This window comes from Eriocheir sinensis, chromosome 66 (assembly GCF_024679095.1).
Source record: "Eriocheir sinensis breed Jianghai 21 chromosome 66, ASM2467909v1, whole genome shotgun sequence".
Classification (NCBI taxonomy): Eukaryota; Metazoa; Arthropoda; class Malacostraca; order Decapoda; family Varunidae; genus Eriocheir; species Eriocheir sinensis.
The window spans coordinates 2,943,900-2,965,127 of NC_066574.1; the positions used below are offsets into that span (position 1 = coordinate 2,943,900).

At 44.6% G+C, this 21,228-nt stretch overlaps 1 protein-coding gene across 2 annotated transcripts in view; it reads left to right on the plus strand.

Moving 5' to 3' along the window:
- The window catches only part of LOC126987726 (trehalase-like), an 87,731-nt gene that overhangs the window by 7,721 nt on the left and 58,782 nt on the right, over positions 1-21,228 (plus strand). For both annotated transcript variants that reach the window (XM_050844967.1, XM_050844968.1), the window contains exon 2: positions 19,675-19,844. In XM_050844967.1, the coding sequence (XP_050700924.1) occupies positions 19,675-19,844 (170 nt within the window). The remainder of the gene's footprint in view (positions 1-19,674; positions 19,845-21,228) is intronic.

The following is a 21,228-nucleotide window of genomic DNA, read 5'->3' on the forward strand; positions in this document are numbered from 1 at the left end:
TTTCTAAAGTCGCAAAACCATCACCTGTTAAACTTTATATTCAGCAAGGTGTAAGTATTTTTTTTTTCCTTTAATCTCTAACTATTTCACACAGAGTTCATACAGTCGTCATCTCTTTCATCTTAACTTTCCATCCAACATTCCTACTCCTTCTCTTTCGTTAACCTGTCCGCTGCGATTGACACGGATTTAGCCTTTGCTGGTAGCCTGGAAACATACACTCCCAGGTCTTTCTCTGCCTCTGTGGTATTGGTATGCTGGATATCCCCTCCCAATGTGCAGGACTTTATGTTTTTCTTCACTGAATTGTAGCAGCCACTTTTTGTTCCATTCCTGTAGCTTGGTGAGGTCTGACTGTAGGAAATCCTCATTCAAGGGGTTAATATGTTCTTCATAACTCTACCATATCTCTTCCTTTATAGAACAATCGTTATTTTTGTTATTAAAATGTCCTAAACTTTCTATCTAACCTTTTATAATAATCCTGTAGTCATTTCGCATATCCTAACTTCTCTCCAGCATCCTTAGTCTCTCTCTGTCTTTAAAATGCCCTCTTTCATCACTCTCTACCTAACCCTTTAGTTATTGAAATGTCCTAAACTCTCTATCTAACCCTTTTTAATAATCCTGTAGTCATTTCTCCCATCCTAACTCTCTCCAGCATCCTTACTCCTTCTCTGTCTTTAAAATGCCCTCTTTCATTACTCTACCTAACCCTTTAGTTATTGAAATGTCCTAAACTCTCTATCTAACCCTTTTTTGATAATCCTGTAGTCATTTCGCCCATCCTAACTCTCTCCAGCATCCTTACTCCTTCTCTGTCTTTAAAATGTCCTCTTTCATTACTCTCTATCTAAACTTTTTGTTATTGAAATGTCCTAAACTCTCTATCTAACCCTTTTTTAATAATCCTGTAGTCATTTCGCCCATCCTAACTCTCTCTCCAGCATCCTTACTCCTTCTCTGTCTTTACAATATCCTCTTTCATTACTCTCTACCTAACCTTTTTTGTTTCTACACTCGTTATTTTGCCTATCCTAACTTTCCCTTCAGCATCACTACATACATAAGGGCGCGGTAGTAGCCAGCCCAATGGATCATGTTCCGGTGTAGAACTTCCAGAAAGAGAGAGAGAATCGCCGCGAACGGATGGATTTCACAATATTACCGTATCCTAACTTTATATATAGCTACCCCGATTCGTAACAAGTTTGAATGATGTGTGTGTGTGTGTGTGTGTGTGTGTGTGTGTGTGTGTGTGTGTGTGTTGCTGAGTCTGTTTGGTGATCCTGTATTTAAGGTTTCCCAATGCAATAGCGGGTTTGATTTGTAGTTGTTGTGAGAAAGTTTTGAATCGGAGAGGTTGACTTGTTATTTCGGGTTGAATCGGAGAGGTTGACTTGTTATTTCGGGTTGAATCGGAGAGGTTGACTTGTTATTTCGGGTTGAATCGGAGAGGGTGACTTGTTATTTCGGGTTGAATCGGAGAGGTTGACTTGTTATTTCGGGTTGAATCGGAGAGGGTGACTTGTTATTTCGGGTTGAATCGGAGAGGGTGACTTGTTATTTCGGGTTGAATCGGAGAGGGTGACTTGTTATTTCGGGTTGAGTTACGTGTGTGGTTAACTTTATTCTTTCTCTTTATTAACTTTGTGTTTCTCTTGTTTGCTTTGAATTCTTCCCTGTTGGTTTTACGAATGATACTGATAAGGTTTTGATAGTTTATGGGGAGACTGTGATTGATAATGTTCTAATTCTCTCTCTCTCTCTCTCTCTCTCTCTCTCTCTCTCTCTCTCTCTCTCTCTCTCTCTCTCTCTCTCTCTCTCTCTCTCTCTCTCTCTCTCTCGTTTTTTCCATTTCTTTAAGTAGATATATATTTTTTTTTCTTATGTCGGTTTTTCATCCTTCAAATTTATCTCCAACTGTTCATTTCTATCGTCATGTTTTACTCTCACGTCATGAACTTTCCTCATTATTCTATTTTATAATTGTAGAGACTCTTATATTAGCTTGTACTTAAGGGCTTAGTAGCTTTCTGTATAAACCCTTTTCTTTTCCATCCTTTTTTTGACGGTTTTGCCTCACGTTTCCGGTAGCACACACTCGCCGCGGGTCTGTCTTTGTTCCCGCGGCCTCCCTCCCTCCCTCCCTCGCGGCGCGGCTCATTCAGCGCTGCGTGGCCGGGCGGCGTTTTGTTCCTCGCGCGGGTAATGCTGTTCCTATTCTGTGCCGCTGCATACTAAATGGCCGAGAGGAACACCAGTGAATAACATGTAAACGCTTTTTGTGTGTGTGTTGAGACAGAGAGAGAGAGAGAGAGACGAGTTTTCTTGTGCCCGTGCAGTAGTGGGGCGGAAGGCAGTGTGGGGTGTTCGCCAGGGCCAGGGCGTGTCAGGGTAAATGGGCCTGGCGGTGTGGCGTGCGGGCGTGCGGGCCGTGGGAGTGTGTTCCTGCCCGGCCACCCTGGGTGCCGCTGACCCTCCGCCGGGCCGCCGCGGCCTAAATACTGATGACCCGACACGCGGGGCTCATTTTCAGGTCGTTATTGCCGGTGCTCGGCGTGCATCAGGCGGCGCGGCGCTGCCCTCATTACCGACCCCGGCCCGCGACGCTGGACCCACGCCGCGCTCCTACTCATATATATATATATATATATATATATATATATATATATATATATATATATATATATATATATATATATATATAACTTGGTTATTCATGTATTCCTTATTTACATGTTTGTTTCCGTCCGTTTGGGCTGTTATCGGCACAAGTAATGGCAGCTTGACTCGTGTGTGTGTGTGTGTGTATGTGTGTGTGTGTGTGTGTGTGTGTGTGCTCGCCAAGCCTCCCCGCCTGCCCGTGCTCGGCGCTGAGCCTGCTGACACAAACATCCAATTCCGCCTGCTGCCGCGGCGGCTGGGCCAGGCTGCTGCTGCTTATATATCCGCGGGCCGCGCCAGCTGTGGGGAGGGGAGAGGGGAAGGGGGGGGGGGAGGTTAGCGTTCAGTTGTGCTGGTATTGTTGCGTTCTCGGAGAATTGACGATCTCCTGAATAGCTTAAGGGCGATGTTGTTTATCCATGCAGCCTCGGCGGTGCAATGCATGCCGGGCCGCGGCGGCTCGGCGCGGCCACGGCACGGCGGCGCGGCGGCAGGTGGGGCTAACAAATGGCCGTGCACGCCCCCTGCCCGGCGAGAGCAGCTGTGTTTGGGGCCTTCGTTAGGCACGCTGATTTAAAGCTTCGCTCTGCATGTCCCGAGACAGCCTCGTGAGATATTGCAGGAGTAAGAATGCCGGCGCCGCCACTCCCGCGCCGCGCCGAGGGTTTGATGGACGACTGTTTACCGAGGCCGGGATCAAAACTCGGCGGTAACGGGGCTGCCGCGGGGGAGACTTAAACGATGAATAAAACTACTTATACCGCCTTGCTATCTGTATTAACTCGACGGTAACGGGGCTGCCGCGGGGGAGACTTAATCGATGAATAAAACTACTCATACCGCTTTGTTATCTGTATCAATATAACTCGGCGGTAAAGGGGCTGACGCGGGGGAGACTTAAACGATGAATAAAACTACGTATACCGCCTTGTTATCTGTATTAATATAACTCGGCGGTAACGGGGCTGACGCGGGGGAGACTTAAACGATGGATAAAACTACTTATACCGCCTCGTTATCTGTATTAACTCGACGGTAACGGGGCTGACGCGGGGGAGACTTAAACGATGGATAAAACTACTTATACCGCCTCGTTATCTATTTTAATAAAACTGCAGCGCCCCGAAAACTTGGCTGCTAAGGGAACTCTTTCCTTAGCCACCCAAAAAATCCTTTAGCTTCTTTACTTTAGCTTCACCGTCCTCCTCCTCCTCCTCCTCCCTCTCCCTCCCTCACACTTTTTTCCACTTTTCTTTCCCTGGCCCCGTACAAAAGCCGTCCCTCTTTCACTGCGGGGAGAGACAAGTTTGCTCGCCCTAATTTATTCCTTTGGGGATGAAAGTCGACGGGTCTTCCTCTCCAGGCGGCGTAAGGAGACCCGCCTGGACCCGCCCCCGCCGTCAGATGCCTCCACCCCTCACACCAACTACATTCAAACCTCGAAAAGGAGATCAATCGCGTTCTAATAAGTGTTTCTTTAGGCTCACGTTACAGAAGAAAACTCAAACTACCAGAAGGGTCATAAAGCTACCCCTGGAAATGCCCAAAACTCCTATCAGATGCCACTCCTCACATAAACTACTTACTTCCAAAGGCCGAAAAGGGGGTCAGTCGGGTTCTAATGCGTGTTTTTGTAGGCTCACGTTACAGAAGAAAACTCAAACTACCAGAAGGGTCATAAAGCTACCCCTGGAAATGCCCAAAACTCCTATCAGACGCCTCCACCCCTCACATCAACTACTTACTTCCAAAGGCCGAGATGGGGGTCAGTCGGGTTCTAATGCGTGTTTTTGTAGGCTCACGTTACAGAAGGAGGGTCAGTCTACCAGAAGGGTCATAAAACTACCCTCGGAAAGGCCCAAACCTCCTACGAAAGCCTTACTGCGTCTCCGTCTAGCTGTCCATTCATCTCCATCAGTCTAGTCACCAGCTCTTTCGCCCCTGCATTTCAACTCAACTCTTCTGCCCCTTCCTACCTCTTTACCCCTTCCGCCCTGTGTTTGCTCTTCTTGCATATGTGTGTGTGTCTGTGTGTGGAGGGCGTGGGAGGGAGGCTCTGAGGGCGGGGCGAGTGGGTGCTTATTATTAAAGGGCAAATAGAGGTAACGGGCAACAAATTACGAGTGTGGGAACGAAGGTGAGAGGATGCAGGTGTTGGAGGCGAGAACGCGGCTGCTGTTAGGGCGAGGTGATAGTTAGGTGTACAGCGCCATTAACGTTAAAAAGGAGACTGATTGTGTGTTTATCATTTTTTAGGGGAAACTATACAAGAAAATGAGAAATAAGAAAAGGCCGTCTGCTATGTGTTTCTCTTTCTCCTTTCCTCTTCTCTCTATCTTCTCTTCTCTCCATCCTATCGTTTTTTCAATTCCTCTTTCTTCTCTTTTACGTATTAAGAAACAAATAAAAAAAGCTTGTTATGTGGTCTCTCCTTTCTTTTCCTCTTCTCTCTGTCTCCTCTCCTCTTCCCTCTTCTCCTCTCCTCGCTTTTCCCCTCCCTCTTCTCTCCAACGTATAAAAAATAATTAAATAAGGAAAGGAAGCCTGTTATGTGCTCTCTCTCTCTCTCTCTCTCTCTCTCTCTCTCTCTCTCTCTCTCTCTCTCTCTCTCTCTCTCTCTCTCTCTCTCTCTCTCTCTCTCTCCTCTTCTCTCTGTCTCCTCTCCTCTTTCCTCTTCTCCTCTCCTCGCTTTTCCCCTCCCTCTTTCTTCCCTCCAACGTATAAAAAATAATTAAATATGGAAAGGAAGCCTGTTATGTGCTCTCTCTCTCTCTCTCTCTCTCTCTCTCTCTCTCTCTCTCTCTCTCTCCACTTCTCTCTCTGCTTTTCCTCCTCTTTCTTCCTCTCCAACGTATAAAAATAATTAAATAAGGAAAGGAAGCCTGTTATGCTCTCTCTCTCTCTCTCTCTCTCTCTCTCTATCTCTCTCTCTCTTTCCTCCTCTCCTCTCCTCGCTTTTCCCCTCCCTCTTCCTTCTCTCCAACGCATAAAAAATAATTAAATAAGGAAAGGAACCCTGTCATGTGGTCTCTCTCCTTTATCTTCCTCTTCCCTGTGTCTCCTCCCCTTTTTTCTCCTCCTATCCCATCCCCCAAAAAGATCAGATAAGTTCATGGATAGTGACGTTAGGTCTGGTTAGGTTCACAGGAGCTGCCTTGTATAGACCCACCAGCCTCTTGCAGACTCCTTATGTTCCTATGTTCTGGTGTTTTTATTTTCATTTTTATGGTGAAGGAAAGAGGACTAGAAACTGAACAAGGAAATAATATCTGCTTTGTGCTTTCTCTCTCCTTTCTTTCTCTCCTTTCCTTCCATTTTCCTCTCCTTCATATCGGTTCCTCCCATGTCCTCAAAGTTTCCTCGCATCTTTCCTCTTCTCTCCGCTTTTAAAGACCAACAATATAACCTTTTAGCGAAGTAGAAGAAAAGAAAGCAAAGAAGTGAAAGCCAATAAGCACAACAATCTCTTTCTTATTCAAAATTTAGGTGCGATTTCAAATTCCAAAACATGAAAAACAGCGTAAAATTCAACGGTAGAAAAACAACAACAAAAAAAAAAAAAAAAAACACGCCGAAAAGAAAAGCTAACATCGAGTGAGAGAGAGAGAGAGAGAGAGAGATCCCCCTCCCACCCTCATCCATCTCCCTCCGGCACTTCTGTTGGTTTCCATGACACTCTCTCTCTCTCTCTCTCTCTCTCTCTGCAACCTTCTCTAACGTCAAATTCCTCTTCCCCCTTTTCCTCTTCTCTCTTTCTCCTCTCTTCATTCTCTCTTCTTTTCTCTCTCCTCTTTCACCTCTTCTCTCTACTCTATTCCTGTACTTCTGTCTCCTCTCCTCTCCTCTCCTCTCCTCTCTCTTAGTTTCCTCTATTTTTCCTCTCCTTTTTCCTCGTTTATCCTCTTCTCTATATTCTATCCTTTTATATCAGTCTTTCTTATACTTTTCCTTCTCTTCTTTCTTACCTCTCATTTCCCTCTTTTCTCTTCTTTTCTCTTCGTCTCTTCTTTCCTTTCCTCTCTTATCTGTTCTCTTGTTCTTTCCTCTTCTCTCCTCTTCCTCGTCTGCTCTTCTCGACTCTTCTCTCTTCTCCTCCTCCTCCTCCTCCTCCTCCTCCTCCTCCTCGCTTGATTTTCCTTCCCTTGTAACTTGCTTATACTGTTCCATTTCCATTTCTCTCTCTCTCTCTCTCTCTCTCTCTCTCTCTCTCTCTCTCTCTCTCTCTCTCTCTCTCTCTCTCTCTCAGAATTTTGCTATTTTCTTCGATATTTATGTTATTATGGTTTTCACGACGCTAGAGACAGTGTGTGTGTGTGTGTGAGCGTGTGTTCGTTCCTAGGGCTGTTGAGTGGAAGATTTTTTTTTTACTTTATTCTCTCTCTCTCTCTCTCTCTCTCTCTCTCTCTCTCTCTCTCTCTCTCTCTCTCTCTCTCTCTCTCTCTCTCTCTCTCTCATTCATAAAAGTCGGATATTTCACTTTTATGGACTGGAGATTTTACTCGTGAATTCTTACATAGGGAGGAGGAGGAGGAGGAAGAGGAGGAGGAGGAGGAGGAGGAGGAGGAGGAAGAGGTGAGATGGTGGGGGGTGGAAGTGAGCGAGGAAAAAAAAAAAATAGGAAAAAGTAAAGAATAAAATGAGTGTAGAAAAAGAAGAAAAAGATAAAAAAAAAGAATCGAGAGAAAGAATGAAAGAAGAAAGAAAGGCATAAAAGTTCGTGTGGAGGATTTTGGGGGATGGAAAAAAAAAGTTGGAAAGTTTCGTTTAGTCGGCGCAACATCTGTGGTCATATGCCGGAGAGAGACAGGAGGGGAAGGAATCATAGGAGAAGGGAACAGACCCCAGGAGACGGGACACAACCCCCGATTAATACCTGGTACCCATTCACTGCTGGGTGGACAGGGGCGTAGGTTATTGCTATTTGGGGGATGGAGGGGGGTGAGAGAGGGAATGGAAGAAAAAAGAAGGGGGGGAAGGGACAGTTGCTCGTGAATTTATTATGTTTTTTCTGTGTATTTTTTTCCGTTACAGTGATACTTTTTACGTCCGAGAAGCTGCATGGAGCAAAATTTTTTTTTTTTTTTTTTTTTTTTACAGTAGAAGAGTCAGTTCAAGGGCAAACAAAAAAAAAAAAAGGTAACAAATGTAAAAAAATAAAAAAGCCCGCTACTCTCTGCTCCTAAAAAGAGTTAGAGGAGTGGCCGAAAGATAGGTCAATTTCAACGGTCAACGTCAACGATTATATTACGTCACTCGCTCACCTGACTACACCAGTACGATATTGAAAAGAGTAGAAGGTGCTTGACAAATCCTAGGTAGATTCAGTCACTGTAGTGTGCCCTCCCCACAGTTTTCTCTCTCTCTCTCTCTCTCTCTCTCTCTCTCTCTCTCTCTCTCTCTCCTTCTCTTCATCATTCCCCTCCTCTTCCTCCTCCTCTTTCCCCTCCTCCTCCTCCTGCTCATCATCATCATCTTTATCATATTCTTTTTGTTATATTTTATTCTTCAACATCATTTTCCTCTTCCATCTTTTCTTTATCCCTCCCAGCATCTCCTCCTCCTCCACCTCCTCTCTCCTCTTCTTCATCTGTTTGCTGTATAATAACGAGATCTTGATATTTTTTCGGGTCTGCGGTTTTAACTAAAGAGGGAACCCAGCGAACTCATTACTAAGCTTGCTCAAGAGTCCGCGGGATATTTTTGCCTCATAATTGGCTTGTTTTATTTGAATTATTACTTGAGAGAGAGAGAGAGAGAGAGAGAGAGAGAGAGAGAGAGAGAGAGAGAGAGAGAGAGAGAGAGAGAGAGAGAGAGAGAGAGAGAGAGAGAGAGAGAACTGATAGATAAAAAAAAAATGAAAGCCCTAGAACAGCCTCCCTCACTGTAAAAAATGATTGTCAAAATAGTTAATGTATTGAGAGAGAGAGAGAGAGAGAGAGAGAGAGAGAGAGAGAGAGAGAGAGAGAGAGAGAGAGAGAGAGAGAGATGAGAGATGAGAGCCCTAGAACTCCCTCCCTTGCTATAAAAATAGATTGTCAAAATAGTTAATGAATTCGTACAGGTAAAGAGAGAGAAAGGTATAGACAGGTTTTGGGTGTTAATAAGCGTCACAAGTTTTCCATATACTTTCTGCTGCTTTTTTCTTTATACTGAGAAAAGCAACCATTCAAAGTCCTTAATTAATTCCTACAGGTAAAAATACACAAGACAGGTAGACAGGTGAATAGGGTTGATAATGTCACAGTAGTACTTCCTGTTTTTTTTCTTTTTCTTTTGTTTTTGTTTTCGTTCCTTTGTTTTTCGCTTGGTGTGTCCCGCGAGTGTCCGCCCTTATGTGCGTGTGTGTGTGTGTGTGTGTGTGTGTGTGTGTGTGTGTGTGTGTGTGTGTGTGGCTTAATTTCCGGCAGCGACCTGAGGTGTCAATACTATCTCTCTCTCTCTCTCTCTCTCTCTCTCTCTCTCTCTCTCTCTCTCTCTCTCTCTCTCTCTCTCATTATTTTATCTATTAATCCGTGTCTGTGAGAGAGAGAGAGAGAGAGAGAGAGAGAGAGAGAGAGAGAGAGAGAGAGAGAGAGAGAGAGAGAGAGAGAGAGAGAGAGAGAGAGAAACGAACATTATTCTCTATATTTCACAGTTCGCTTAACACACACCAATCGACGCATTTCATTTCAATTTGTGACAGTGTTCATTTTTTTCTCTCGCTCTTTCCACCTGTGTGTGTGTGTGTGTGTGTGTGTGTGTGGGAAGAGTGATTGTCGCATCTTCCTCCTCCCTCCTCCCCCTTTCCTCCCTCTCTCCCTCCTCCCCCTCTCTCTCTCTCCCCCTCATTGCCATCCCTGTAGACTCCAGCTGAACCTCTCTCTCTCTCGCTATCTCTTGTTTCCTCTCCTGGCTCTTTCTCGTCTTTAAGAAGGTGATCTCTTGACCCAGCTGATCCCACTAGGAGTTATAGTAGTAGTAGTAGTGGTAGTAGTAGTAGTAGTAGTAGTAGTAGTAGTAGTAGTAGAACAACAACCAGAACAAGTAGAAGGAGGAGGAGGAGATAACGATAATGACATAGAGGTAAATGAAGAGGAAGAAGAAGAAGAGGAGGAGGACAGGAAAGAGGAAATGTAGAAGGGAATATGAAGGGGAGAGTGAAATAATGATAATGATATTGAGATAAAAAAGAAGGAAGAAGAAGAAGATGAAGGCGAAGGAAGAAGAGAGAGAGAGAGAGAGAGAGAGAGAGAGAGAGAGAGAGAGAGAGAGAGAGAGAGAGAGAGAGAGAGAGAGAGAGAGAGAGAGAGAGAGAGAGAGAGAGAGAGATGATAATGGAATATATAGATGGCGTTAACGGCAGAAGAGGAAGAGGAGGAAGTAGAAGAGGAGGAGGAAGAAGACGAAGAGGAACACGGGGGCGGAGGGGTATGAGGGAAGGGAAGGAGATGCATAATACCGCTCCACAAACATCTTATAACATCCCATTAGACATGAGTGAGGCAGCCATATCGCCGACGAAGGATTCTAGAGCAAGCTACAGCCCCCTCTTCCTCCTCCTCTTCTTTCTCCTCCTCCTCCTCCTCCTCCTTCTCCTCCTCCTCTTGCCTGAAAATTGCTTCCTCCCTTAGAGTGTTTCCTTGAGCGAAGAAGAGGAGAGGAGGAAGAGGAAGAGGTGATTGGAAGAGAGAAGCAGGGAGAAGCATAATATATAAGAAAGAAGAGGAGGAGGAGGAGGAGAAGGAGATGAGGCGGAAAGAAAAGCAATAAAAAAATGGAACAGCGAAAAAGACAGACGTGTTTTGATGTTTTTGAATGGCGGGAAAAAACAAAGAGGAGGAAAAAAACAAGAAAAAGAAAATGAGGAAAAGTGAAAGAGGAGAAAAGAAGGAAAAAAAAAACTTAAGGAGGAGAAGGACTTAGGTTTGCACTTCGAAGAGGGAAAATCTATAGCAGGGAAAAAGGGAACAGGAAAAAAATGGAGAGAAGGAGAGAATGAAGGCAGAAAGAAAGAAAAAAAAGAGAGGATGATGATGGAAAAAAGGAAATTAAAGAAGAAATGTAGAAAAAAGAGGAGAAATAGGAAGAAGATAAAAATCGAGAGAACGAAGGAAGGAAAGAAAGAAAATAAAGAAAACGATGATGAGAAAAGAAAGTAAGGAAAGAAAATATATAGAAAAAAGAAAGAAATGGAAGATAAAACGAACCATGAAGGAGAAAAAGAAAGAAAGAAAGAAACGAAGGAAAGGAGGAAAATAAAGAAAACGATGATGGGAAATGAAAATAAGGAAAAAAAATATATAAGAAAAAGAAAGAAAATGAAGATAAAACGAACGATGAGGGAGAAAGAAGAAGAAAGAAACGAGGAGGGGAGACAAGATGACAACGCAGAATCCAGATAATAATAAATGAAAAATGGAAGAAGGAAGGAAGGAGGGAAAGAAGAAAGGCCGGAGACACAGACAACGATGAATGATAGATGGAGGAAGGAGGAAGGAAGGAAGAAGATGCAGGAGAAAGAGAAAACGATAAAGGAGGAGGAAAGAAGGAAGGAAGGAAGAAGAAGGAAGGAAGGCAAGAGAGAGAGAGAGAGAGAGAGAGAGAGAGAGAGAGAGAGAGAGAGAGAGAGAGAGAGAGAGAGAGAGAGAGAGAGAAAAGTTTAGCAGAAGAATCAATGGAAAGAAAAAAAGAAAAAGCGTAAAAAAAGATAAAATGGAAGAAGAAAATGTATATGAAAACGGAGAGAGAGAGAGAGAGAGAGAGAGAGAGAGAGAGAGAGAGAGAGAGAGAGAGAGAGAGAGAGGACACAAAAATTTATAAAGTCCTCCGCACAATAACAATTTCACGAACTCGTTTCAGACTCGTTGCCGTGAGAATTACAAGTGTGTGCGTGCGTGCGTGCGTGCGTGTGTGTGTGTGTGTGTGTGTGTGTGTGTGTGTGTGTGTGGTTCATTAGTGCTCAATGTACATGTTAATTCAAGTAGCAGACACGTATACAAGAGAGAGAGAGAGAGAGAGAGAGAGAGAGAGAGAGAGAGATGGTGCCCAGGGTCAAGTGTTTATATGTGTGTGTGTGTGTGTGTGTGTGTGTGTGTGTGTGTGTGTGTCCCCATGCACTTAAAATGACACGTGGCTGCACTTCAATCTGATTACCTTATGAATTTGCTTGTTTATCTTTCTATCTATCTATCTATCTATCTATCTTGTTTACTCCTCATTAGCTAATTTCTCTGTTTATTTTCATCTGGGAGGATTACTCTTTTTCTTGTTCCTTTTCTTTTTCTTTCTTTCACACTTGTTTTCTCTCTCTATCTTCTATTTTCTTCTCTATCTATCTATCTATCTGTCGATCTCTTATTTACTTCTCATTAGCTAATCTCTTTGTTTATTTTCATCTGAGAGGATTACTGTTTTTCTTGTTCCTTTTCTTTATCTTTCTTTCATACTTGTTTTCTCTTTCTCTCATCCCTTCCGTTCATCCCATCTGCGATAGAGAGAGAGAGAGAGAGAGAGAGAGAGAGAGAGAGAGAGAGAGAGAGAGAGAGAGAGAGAGAGAGTATGAAAGTGAGAGAGATTGACTTGATTGATTGGCTGTGAGAAAATTTTCTTCACAAATTTAATCCACATCTGTGAAAAAGAGAGAAACACACACACACACACACACACACACACACACACACACACTAAACCCTCCCACACACGCTGGCACAAGTGTTCGAATAAGTAGTGAGCAGGCGACCACTTTCTCAAATTTCCGACACTTGCTTACCACCGGACAAAGCGGCGCAGCGTGGCGGAGGGTGTCGCGCGTCGCTTCAACGGGCTCGCCGCGGCATGAATCTCAAAAGACGTTAGGTAAAGCCACAACAGCGCCGGCATAAGGTATCGACAGGTATCGGGGCCGGCTGTACGTAGTTCTTGGGCGTTCTTGGTACTGAGGAACAAAGACGAGGAAGTGACGTCAAAGTGTACTGCATTAGAAAGGTGTTTGATGGGGTCGTATTTCTAAACCCTTGGGCGCCCAAGCATACATTTGACAATGCTTTCGTAGGAGTTGTGTTATAATCTCCATGGGTAGTTTAATGAGCCTCCTCGGTATTATGGGGCTAGAAGTGACGTAAAATTTTAGTGCATAAGGAAGGTAGGCTACTTGGGGTAAAAAAAGAAGGTAGAGTAAAAAAATGAAAAATAAAGGAAGGAAGGAGGAAGAGAGTTCGATTTCGGGGTTATGCCATATATTAGCTTAAGTTTCAAACGATATAGTAACACGTACTCTACTATTCCCTGAAAACTATCACGAAAAAACGAAAACCAGTAATTCCAAACATCAGCACCAGTAAAATGCCTTGTACGACTTTAGCGTGAGACCCCCAACTAGCGTGAACAGTACAGTAAAGTTGTCCATGCACTGGGATAGGAAAGTTCTCTCAGCCCGGCTAAAGTTGAGGGCCTTCTGACAACCCTCTCGCCAAAAGTGGGTCACCAGGAACAGACTCAGCACCCAATTGTTCCCTGTGTGACAACCACGACGATCAAGCATCCAACGTCTCTCTCTATCTAACATCCGCGAACTAATCCTTCTTCATTTTCTGTTGACATCATTTACTGTTGTTCATGTCATTATTATTATTATTATTATTATTATTATTATTATTATTATTATTATTATTATTATTATTATTATTATTATTATTATTATTATTATTATTATTATTATTATTATTATTATTATTATTATTATTATTATTATTACCACTATTGTTTTATCATCACCCTCAAGACACAATCTGCCGCCCAATGACACACACACACACACACACACACACACACACACACACACACACACACACACACACACACACACACACCAGATGAGCCCCGCCAATAAAATCGCTGCTCGGCATTTTATATATATATTTGCGGGAGTTAATTTCATCTCTTTAATATTAATGCGTTGGGGAGATCGTCGGTCGGTCGGCGGAAATTTTATTAGCGATCCGAAATTAATGTCCTGAACGGGAATGTATTTTTGGGGCGGCGAGTGACTGATGGATTGACGGACGGATGATGGCGTGTTTTGTCGCCCCCCCCCCCCCCCGCGGCCCCCCCCCGCCTCCCACCACCAGAGAGAGAGAGAGAGAGAGAGAGAGAGAGAGAGAGAGAGAGAGAGATGGGGGGGAGAAAGAAAGACCTAGGTGTAAAAAAAGGTTTTAAAAGGGAGAAAGAGAGGAAAAGGGAAAGGAAAGGGGTGAGGATGGAAGGTAACGAGAGAGAGAGAGAGAGAGAGAGAGAGAGAGAGAGAGAGAGAGAGAGAGAGAGAGAGAGAGAGAGAGAGAGAGAGAGAGAGAGAGAGAGAGAGAGAGAGAGACAGACAGACAGACAGAAAAAAAAGGCTTTGTATTGATGTGTAAAGTCTGTTAGTGTGTGATGGAGTGTGTCTATATATGTCCCTTGGTGTTGAGGGAAGAGGAGGAGGAGGAGGAGGAGGAGGAGGAGGAGGCCATTGTGTTACTGTCCTTGTGTTGCGGCCTCAAGGTGTTGTTCCTCTAGTATATATTATTGTTGTTATCGATGGACATTTTATTTTCGTGTTTATTATTTATTTATTAGTCTGCAATGCGCCAGTTTGCATATATTATGATGGATTAGTCACCCTTATTATATACATGGGAATGGGGGGGAGGGTGTGTGTGTGTGTGTGTGTGTGTGTGTGTGTGTGTGTGTGTGTGTGTGTGAATTACTATTTGTCTGTCTGTCTATCTGAGTTTGTGGTCTAATTCTGTGTGTGTGTGTGTGTGTGTGTGTGTGTGTGTGTTATCCCTCCCGTCCGTGTTTGCGCCGCCGTCAAGCCGCGGCCTCGGGTGTCAGTGCCCTGTAAAAGGCCGAAGGAACGCTTGTCAAACAGTTGGCAAATGATTGGCGTTTTGACGTGATTAAGTCGATAAACAGGTTGCCGGCGAGGACCGCAGCGGAGAGGGGGGGAGGGAGGGAAGCGTTGAACCGTTCCTTGTAGCAACCCCGCCTTTCGTTCACCTTGGAGATGCCAATCCAGACAATCGCTTCTTCTTTTTCCCTCTTTATTTTTCTCACCTTGGACTGCGCTTATGGAAACACGAGGGAGGGAGGGACTGAAGCGGCGGCCTGGCGGTGCGTCGGTATAGCGAGGTGACTGGCCAGGCAGCATATTCCCAATCTCTCTACGGGTATATGGTCTCTGAGTGAAGACGCTGGGCTGTATCTTCGAAAATAACCACGGGGAGTTATGGAAAATACTTTCATTGTGATTCCCACTCAAATTTACTTTAACCAGTAAAAAATTAATCTAACCAAACGTAACCTTGACTCCAATTGAACCTAACCCAACCGATCCTAACCTAACCTAACCTACCGTAACCTTGACTCCAACTGAACCTAACCCAACCGATCCTAACCTAACCTAACCTACCGTAACCTTGACTCCAACTGAACCTAACCCAACCGATCCTAACCTAACCTAACCTACCGTAACCTTGACTTCAACTGAACCTAACCCATCCGATCCTAACCTAACCTAACCTACCGTAACCTTGACTCCAACTGAACCTAACCCAACCTATCCTATCCTAACCTAACCTAGCTTAACCTAACCTGACTCCAACTAAACTTAACCTAACGTAACTCAACCTTACGTACCCTGACTCCAATTAAACCTAACCTATCCTGACGCCACCTGACCCCAACGAAACCTAACCTAATCTAACTTGCCCTGTTCAAGAGTGGACGCCACATACCAATATAGATAGATAGAGAGATAGACAGAGGGAGAGATGGGGAATACGCGATCCAACCCCCACCTCCACCACCTCCACTAACACCAACACCTCCACACCAACACCACCAGCGGCTTGAGGTTTAATTATCGCCGCCCGGGGTTGTCCGCCTCGCCCTCGCCGCCTGTTATTGCCGCTTTATCCCCGCCGCTCCTCAGTGCCTCTCCGCGCCCACTCAAATTATGACATTTACATCAACCTCTCTCTCCCCTCTGACTCTCTCTCTCTCATAGGAGGGACGATTTGAATCCTTCTCTCTCTCTCTCTCTCTCTCTCTCTCTCTCTCTCTCTCTCTCTCTCTCTCTCTCTCTCTCATATTAATCGTTTTTTTCATATATTTTTCTTCTTTCTCCATTTAATCCTTCTCTTTCCTCCTCTCTCTCTCTCTCTCTCTCTCTCTCTCTCTCTCTCTCTCTGTTCAATTATTTTCTCTTCGCTTTCTTCGTTTTCCGGTTATTAACTTTATTTTCTTTCTCTCTCTTCCTTTTTATTCTGGTTAACGTTTCTCTTCCTCTTCCGCCTTTCTTAATTCTTCTCCTCCTTCTTCTATATTTTTGCTTTCCTGTTTTTTTGTTTTGTTTTGTTTTCCTTCTCTTTCTCCTTGGTATTTTCCCTCTTCCTGTTCCTTCCATGCTTCTCTATCTATCTATCTATCTATCTATCTGTCCATCCATCCATCTATCTATCTATCTATCTATCTGTCCATCCATCTATCTATCTATCTATCTATCTATCTATCTATTTATCTATCTATCTATCTATCTATCTATGTACCTATCTGTTTCTTTTTTTACTCTTATATTTTCCTTCTTCCTCCTCCTCCTCCTCCTCCTCCCATCTTATCCCTACAGTTATAATTCATCTTTTACTTTCTCTACTTTATCTTTCTTCCTCTCCTCCTCCTCCTCCTCCTCCTCCTCCTCCATCCCATCACGTTCCCACCTACTCGTACATTCTCTTCTCCTCCTCCTTCTCCTCCTCCTCCATCTCTATATTTTTCTTTTATATCTCCCAACTCCCTCTCCTCCACCTCCTCCCTCCCCTCCGGCTACTCTCTCTCTCTCTCTCTCTCTCTCTCTCTCTCTCTCTCTCTCTCTCTCCTTCACCCCCCTCCCCCGCCACTCCCTTCTCCTTCAATAATTTTTCCCCTCCCCACACAAAAGCTGCAATGACCAAGTCCGCGGCCGAATCTATTTGCCGATTAATTTGCACTTTCATACTGATTAAACATCCATTTTTCTCCCTCGCCGCAGTCCCCCCTCTGGCTGTGTCTAAAAGGGAATAATTATTGCGGTCCCCTGAAGGCATGCATTGGTGGGCGTGTGTTTGAGGGGAGAAGGAAGGAGGGAAGGTGAAGGAGGAGGAGAAGGAGAAAGGAAGGGGGAGAAGTTGAGGAGAGGAAGGTGAGGAAGGAGGAGGAAGGGGGGAAGGAGAGAAGGGAAGGAAGGAAGGAAGGAGGAAGAAGGGTAGAATCAAGGAGGGAATGGTGGGGAGGAAGGAAGGAGGGAAGGGAAGGGGAGGGAGGAAGGGGTGGGTGGGAGGAAGAGAAGGAAGGGGAAGGGATGGGAGGAAAAGAAGGGGGTAGAATCAAGGAGGGGAATGGTGGGAGAGAGGAGGAAGAGAAGGAAGGGGAAGGGGAAGGCGAAAGGAGGGGGAAGGAAGGTAGGGGAAGGGAAGGGAGTAGAATCAAGGAGGGGAATGGTGGGGGAGAGGAGGAAGAGAAGGAAGGGGAAGGAGAAAGTAGGGGAAGGAAGGTAGGGGAAGAGAAGGGGGTAGAATCAGCCAAACCATTGTATCCATCGAGTTCCCACCCTGCCTCATTGTCCCCCTCTCCCTCCCTCTCTCCCTTTCTCTCCCCCTCTCTCCCTCTCTCTCCCCCTCTCTCCCTCTCTCACCAATATAACTCGTTCATGACATTATTGCGGTTTGTTTTGTCTGAAGTATTTAGTTATTTTCTCTCTCTCTCTCTCTCTCTCTCTCTCTCTCTCTCTCTCTCTCACTGCAGTTTTGTTACGCTGTTTTAATATGTAGACGTTAGGTTAGTGTTTTGTTACTGGGGAGAGAGAGAGAGAGAGAGAGAGAGAGAGAGAGAGAGGAGAGGAGAGGAGAGGAGAGGAGAGGAGAGGAAGGGAAGGGAAGGGAAGGGAAAAGGAAAGGAAAGAAAACAAAGCAAAACAAAACAAGAGACAAGAAAAGGGAAGGGAAAGGAAAGGAAGGGAAGAGAGAGAGAGAGAGAGAGAGAGAGAGAGAGAGAGAGAGAGAGAGAGAGAGAGAGACAGAGAGAGAGAGAGGGTTTTGTCGATCACGAGGCACAGATCTCTCTTGCCTTCCACGATTCCGCTCGGATGGCCAACACAGAGCTGCCTGGGACTCGGAAATTCGATGCATGCAAGGGCCGCGCCGAGCAGGACTTAGAGGTGTAGTCTTTAACCTTTCGGAGACCAAGCACTCATATATGAACGGTTTTCGTAGGAGTTGCCGGCCTTTCCAGGGGTATTTTAATGACCCTGGTGGTAGTCTGACCCTTCTGCTGTACCGTGAACCTAAGAAAACTGTCTTGAAAACCCGATTAGGTCTTCTTTTTCGCCTTTGAAAATTGTTGATGTAAGAACATTTTTGAACATATTTGACACGGTTTTCGTAGGATTTGTGGGCATATCCAGGGATAGTTTAATGACCCTGGTGGTAGTTTGATCCTTCTTCTGTACCATGAACCTAAAAGCGCCGAAGAACATATTTGACACGGTTTTCATTGGAGTTATAGGCATTTCCATGGGTAGTTTAATGACCCTGGTGGTAGTTTGATCCTTCTTCTGTACCATGAACCTAAAAAAACACACATGAGAACCCGATTCATCTCTTTTTTAGGCTTTGAAAATAGTTGGTGTTGCAGGCGGAATCCTCCTCCTCCTCCTCCTCCTTCTCTTTCTCCTTCTCCTTCTCCACCTCCTCCTCCTCTCATTCCACAATATTCTAAACTGGTTGCGGGGAGAAGGAAAAAAAAGGAAAAAAATAAAGCAGGGAAAAAACCACCACTCCACGTCTTAAGCTTTCATTATTGAAGCTTATCAACGTAACTGTTCATAATTAGCGTTTCCCCTTTACCGACATCACACACACCTCTCATTATGAATCCCACTCAAAATTACTCTCAGAGTCTCAGTTACTCCAACTGTGCCTAACCTAACTTAACGTAACCTAACCTAACGTAAATTGACCTTGCGTAACCTGATCTAACCTAGCCTAACCTGACTCCAACTAAACCTAACCTAACCTAACCTAGCGTTGCCTATATGAACCTTCCTACCTCTATACCTATATGAAAGACCTATATTAAAATCCTTATGATGTACTTTTACCTATGAACATAAGAACGTAAGGAGTCTGCAAGAGGTCGGTAGGTGTATGCAAGGCAACTCCTGTGAACCTAACCCTACGTAATGTGAAGGAGCTATACGGCAGAACCTATTATCGGATCCTTAAATAAGCCTACCCATGTGAAAGACCTGTATTCAGAGCCTATGTACCTATATAGGCCTATGTACATATCTATACTTATATGAAAGCCGTATATTCAAAGCCTATATGAAATTCCCTCCCTTCCATTTCTTCTTTCTCTTATTCTTTCTTTTTTTTCTATATCATCCTCCCTTTCTTCGTTTCCATTAGCCTAGTAGATCTTATTTCTTCTTCCTTTCTTCCTCCTCCTCCTCCTCTTCTGCCTCCTCTTTTTAGACTTCAACACCACCTCGTAAACCAGTGTGAAAGGCTAGGCTATGTGTGTGTGTGTGTGTGTGTGTGTGTGTGTGTGTGTGTTGTATATCCTTGTCCTGCTTCCATTTGTAGTGTTATCATGAGCCCTTCTGTAAGAGAGAGAGAGAGAGACAGAGGTAGTGATTTGTATATGCGTATTTGTTGGCGCGCTATTTCTCTCTCTCTCTCTCTCTCTCTCACACACACACACACGTTACCCTGGAAACAATCACATGTTTTCAAGGCGAGTGTCGCTTCCACAGCTTCTCTCTCTCTCTCTCATCCGTTATCAAACAAGCATCAATACCTAGAGAGAGAGAGAGAGAGAGAGAGAGAGAGAGAGAGAGAGAGAGAGAGAGAGAGAGAGAGCAACACTAAGTCATAATATACTACACAATTTCATAATCATCATCAATGTCTTACCTGTGCAACTTTCAACACCTGTGCACTTATTTACGTCCTTCAGGTGGCGATGGAGGCGAGGCGGCGCGACTCAGGCTGGCGGCGGTCGGGAGGCGGCAGCGAAGGTCGGGCGGCGGAGGGCAAGCTTCTCCGAATGGCCGCTCTTGTAGTGGTGGCGTTGGCAGCGATGGTCCCGCAAGCCGCCGCGACCACCTACCCTCCGCCCTGTGATAGGTGAGTTTTGCGTCTTAATCCTACATACTGAGGGCGAGAAGGAGGCGTATTTCTTAACCCGGTAGCAGCGACGGGCCAAACTTGTGCCATGATATTTACCCCCAAAATAGATGATACATAATCTGATTACAAATGTTTTGATATGTATTATGAAATGGTTTGTGTGAGGGATGATTTTTTCTCATCTTTCTCGCTTAGAGGGACCATTAGGAAACATGATCCCCGCTGCTACTGGGTTGAGGTTGCGTGATTGGCGTGATGCGAAGATCGTAGCTAACAATGGAACCACGTAATCGGCTTCTATTAGTTATCAAGTGTATTTATTGCCCAGCTAAGCGTTTTTATGAGGGTGAGCAGGTGTATTTCTTAAGTAAGTGTTTGCGTGATTGGCACCTTTCTTGAGCTTTGGGTGATGCGTGCGTGGGTCACACTACCTCACAAACTAACCACGCAATCTTCTAACTACTCTCAGTGTCTCTCCTCTGTACTCTATTCAGGAGCAGTAAGTAGCGGGCTTTTTTTCTTTAATAATGTTTTCTTTTTTTTTACGCCCTTGAATTGTCTCCTTTGCTGTAAAAAAAAAATCTAACAACCTTCTCTAATCTGTAGACTTGGATTGGCACCTCTCCGAAGAATATACCTAATCCTAATCTCTCCTAATCCAGCCTGACCTAACCATTACTAACCTAACTTAAACTGCGCCGGGTATTGAACATTATACTACAGTTTATTGGCCATATTTTCAAATGCATATCTGTAAAGTTATCGTAGAAGTGGTGGGCATTTGGGAGCTAGCCTAATGACCCTGGTGGCAGTTTGACCAAGCTTTTGTACCATGAACATGACAAAAAAACCGCCTCATGAAAAGCCGATTAATCTTCTTTTCGGCCTTTGTAGAGAGTTGACGAGAGAGGTGGACGCGTCTGAGAATACCCACCTCACAGCATAGTAGGGCTTACACACCCACATTGGATAAGGCTTTCCTAGAGGCTGTGGGTATTTCCATGGGTAGTTTTATCAGCCAAATGACAGTTTAAGAAGTCCTCTGCACCAAGAACATGAAAAAGCTCCCATAATCTCCTTTTCGGCCTTAGGATATAGTTGACGTGAGAACCGAGCCAAGGAACACGAGAGGGAGAGAGTGAGAGGGAGTCTGGTTCGATGTGGGTGCTGGAAAACTGCCTCTTGATTGCCGCCGTGTCTCGGAGAAGAAAAGTTGGAAGCCCTAAGTGGTAATCAATTTGAAGTTCGGCGGTGACCTGATACTTCCATCCGAGACCTGACACCCGCTTCTTCTAGATAGGACGAAGAGAAAGGCGAATGAAGATGGCCGCGAGGGAGGGAGAGAGGGAGGATGGATGTTGAGGGAGGAAAGAAGAAAAGG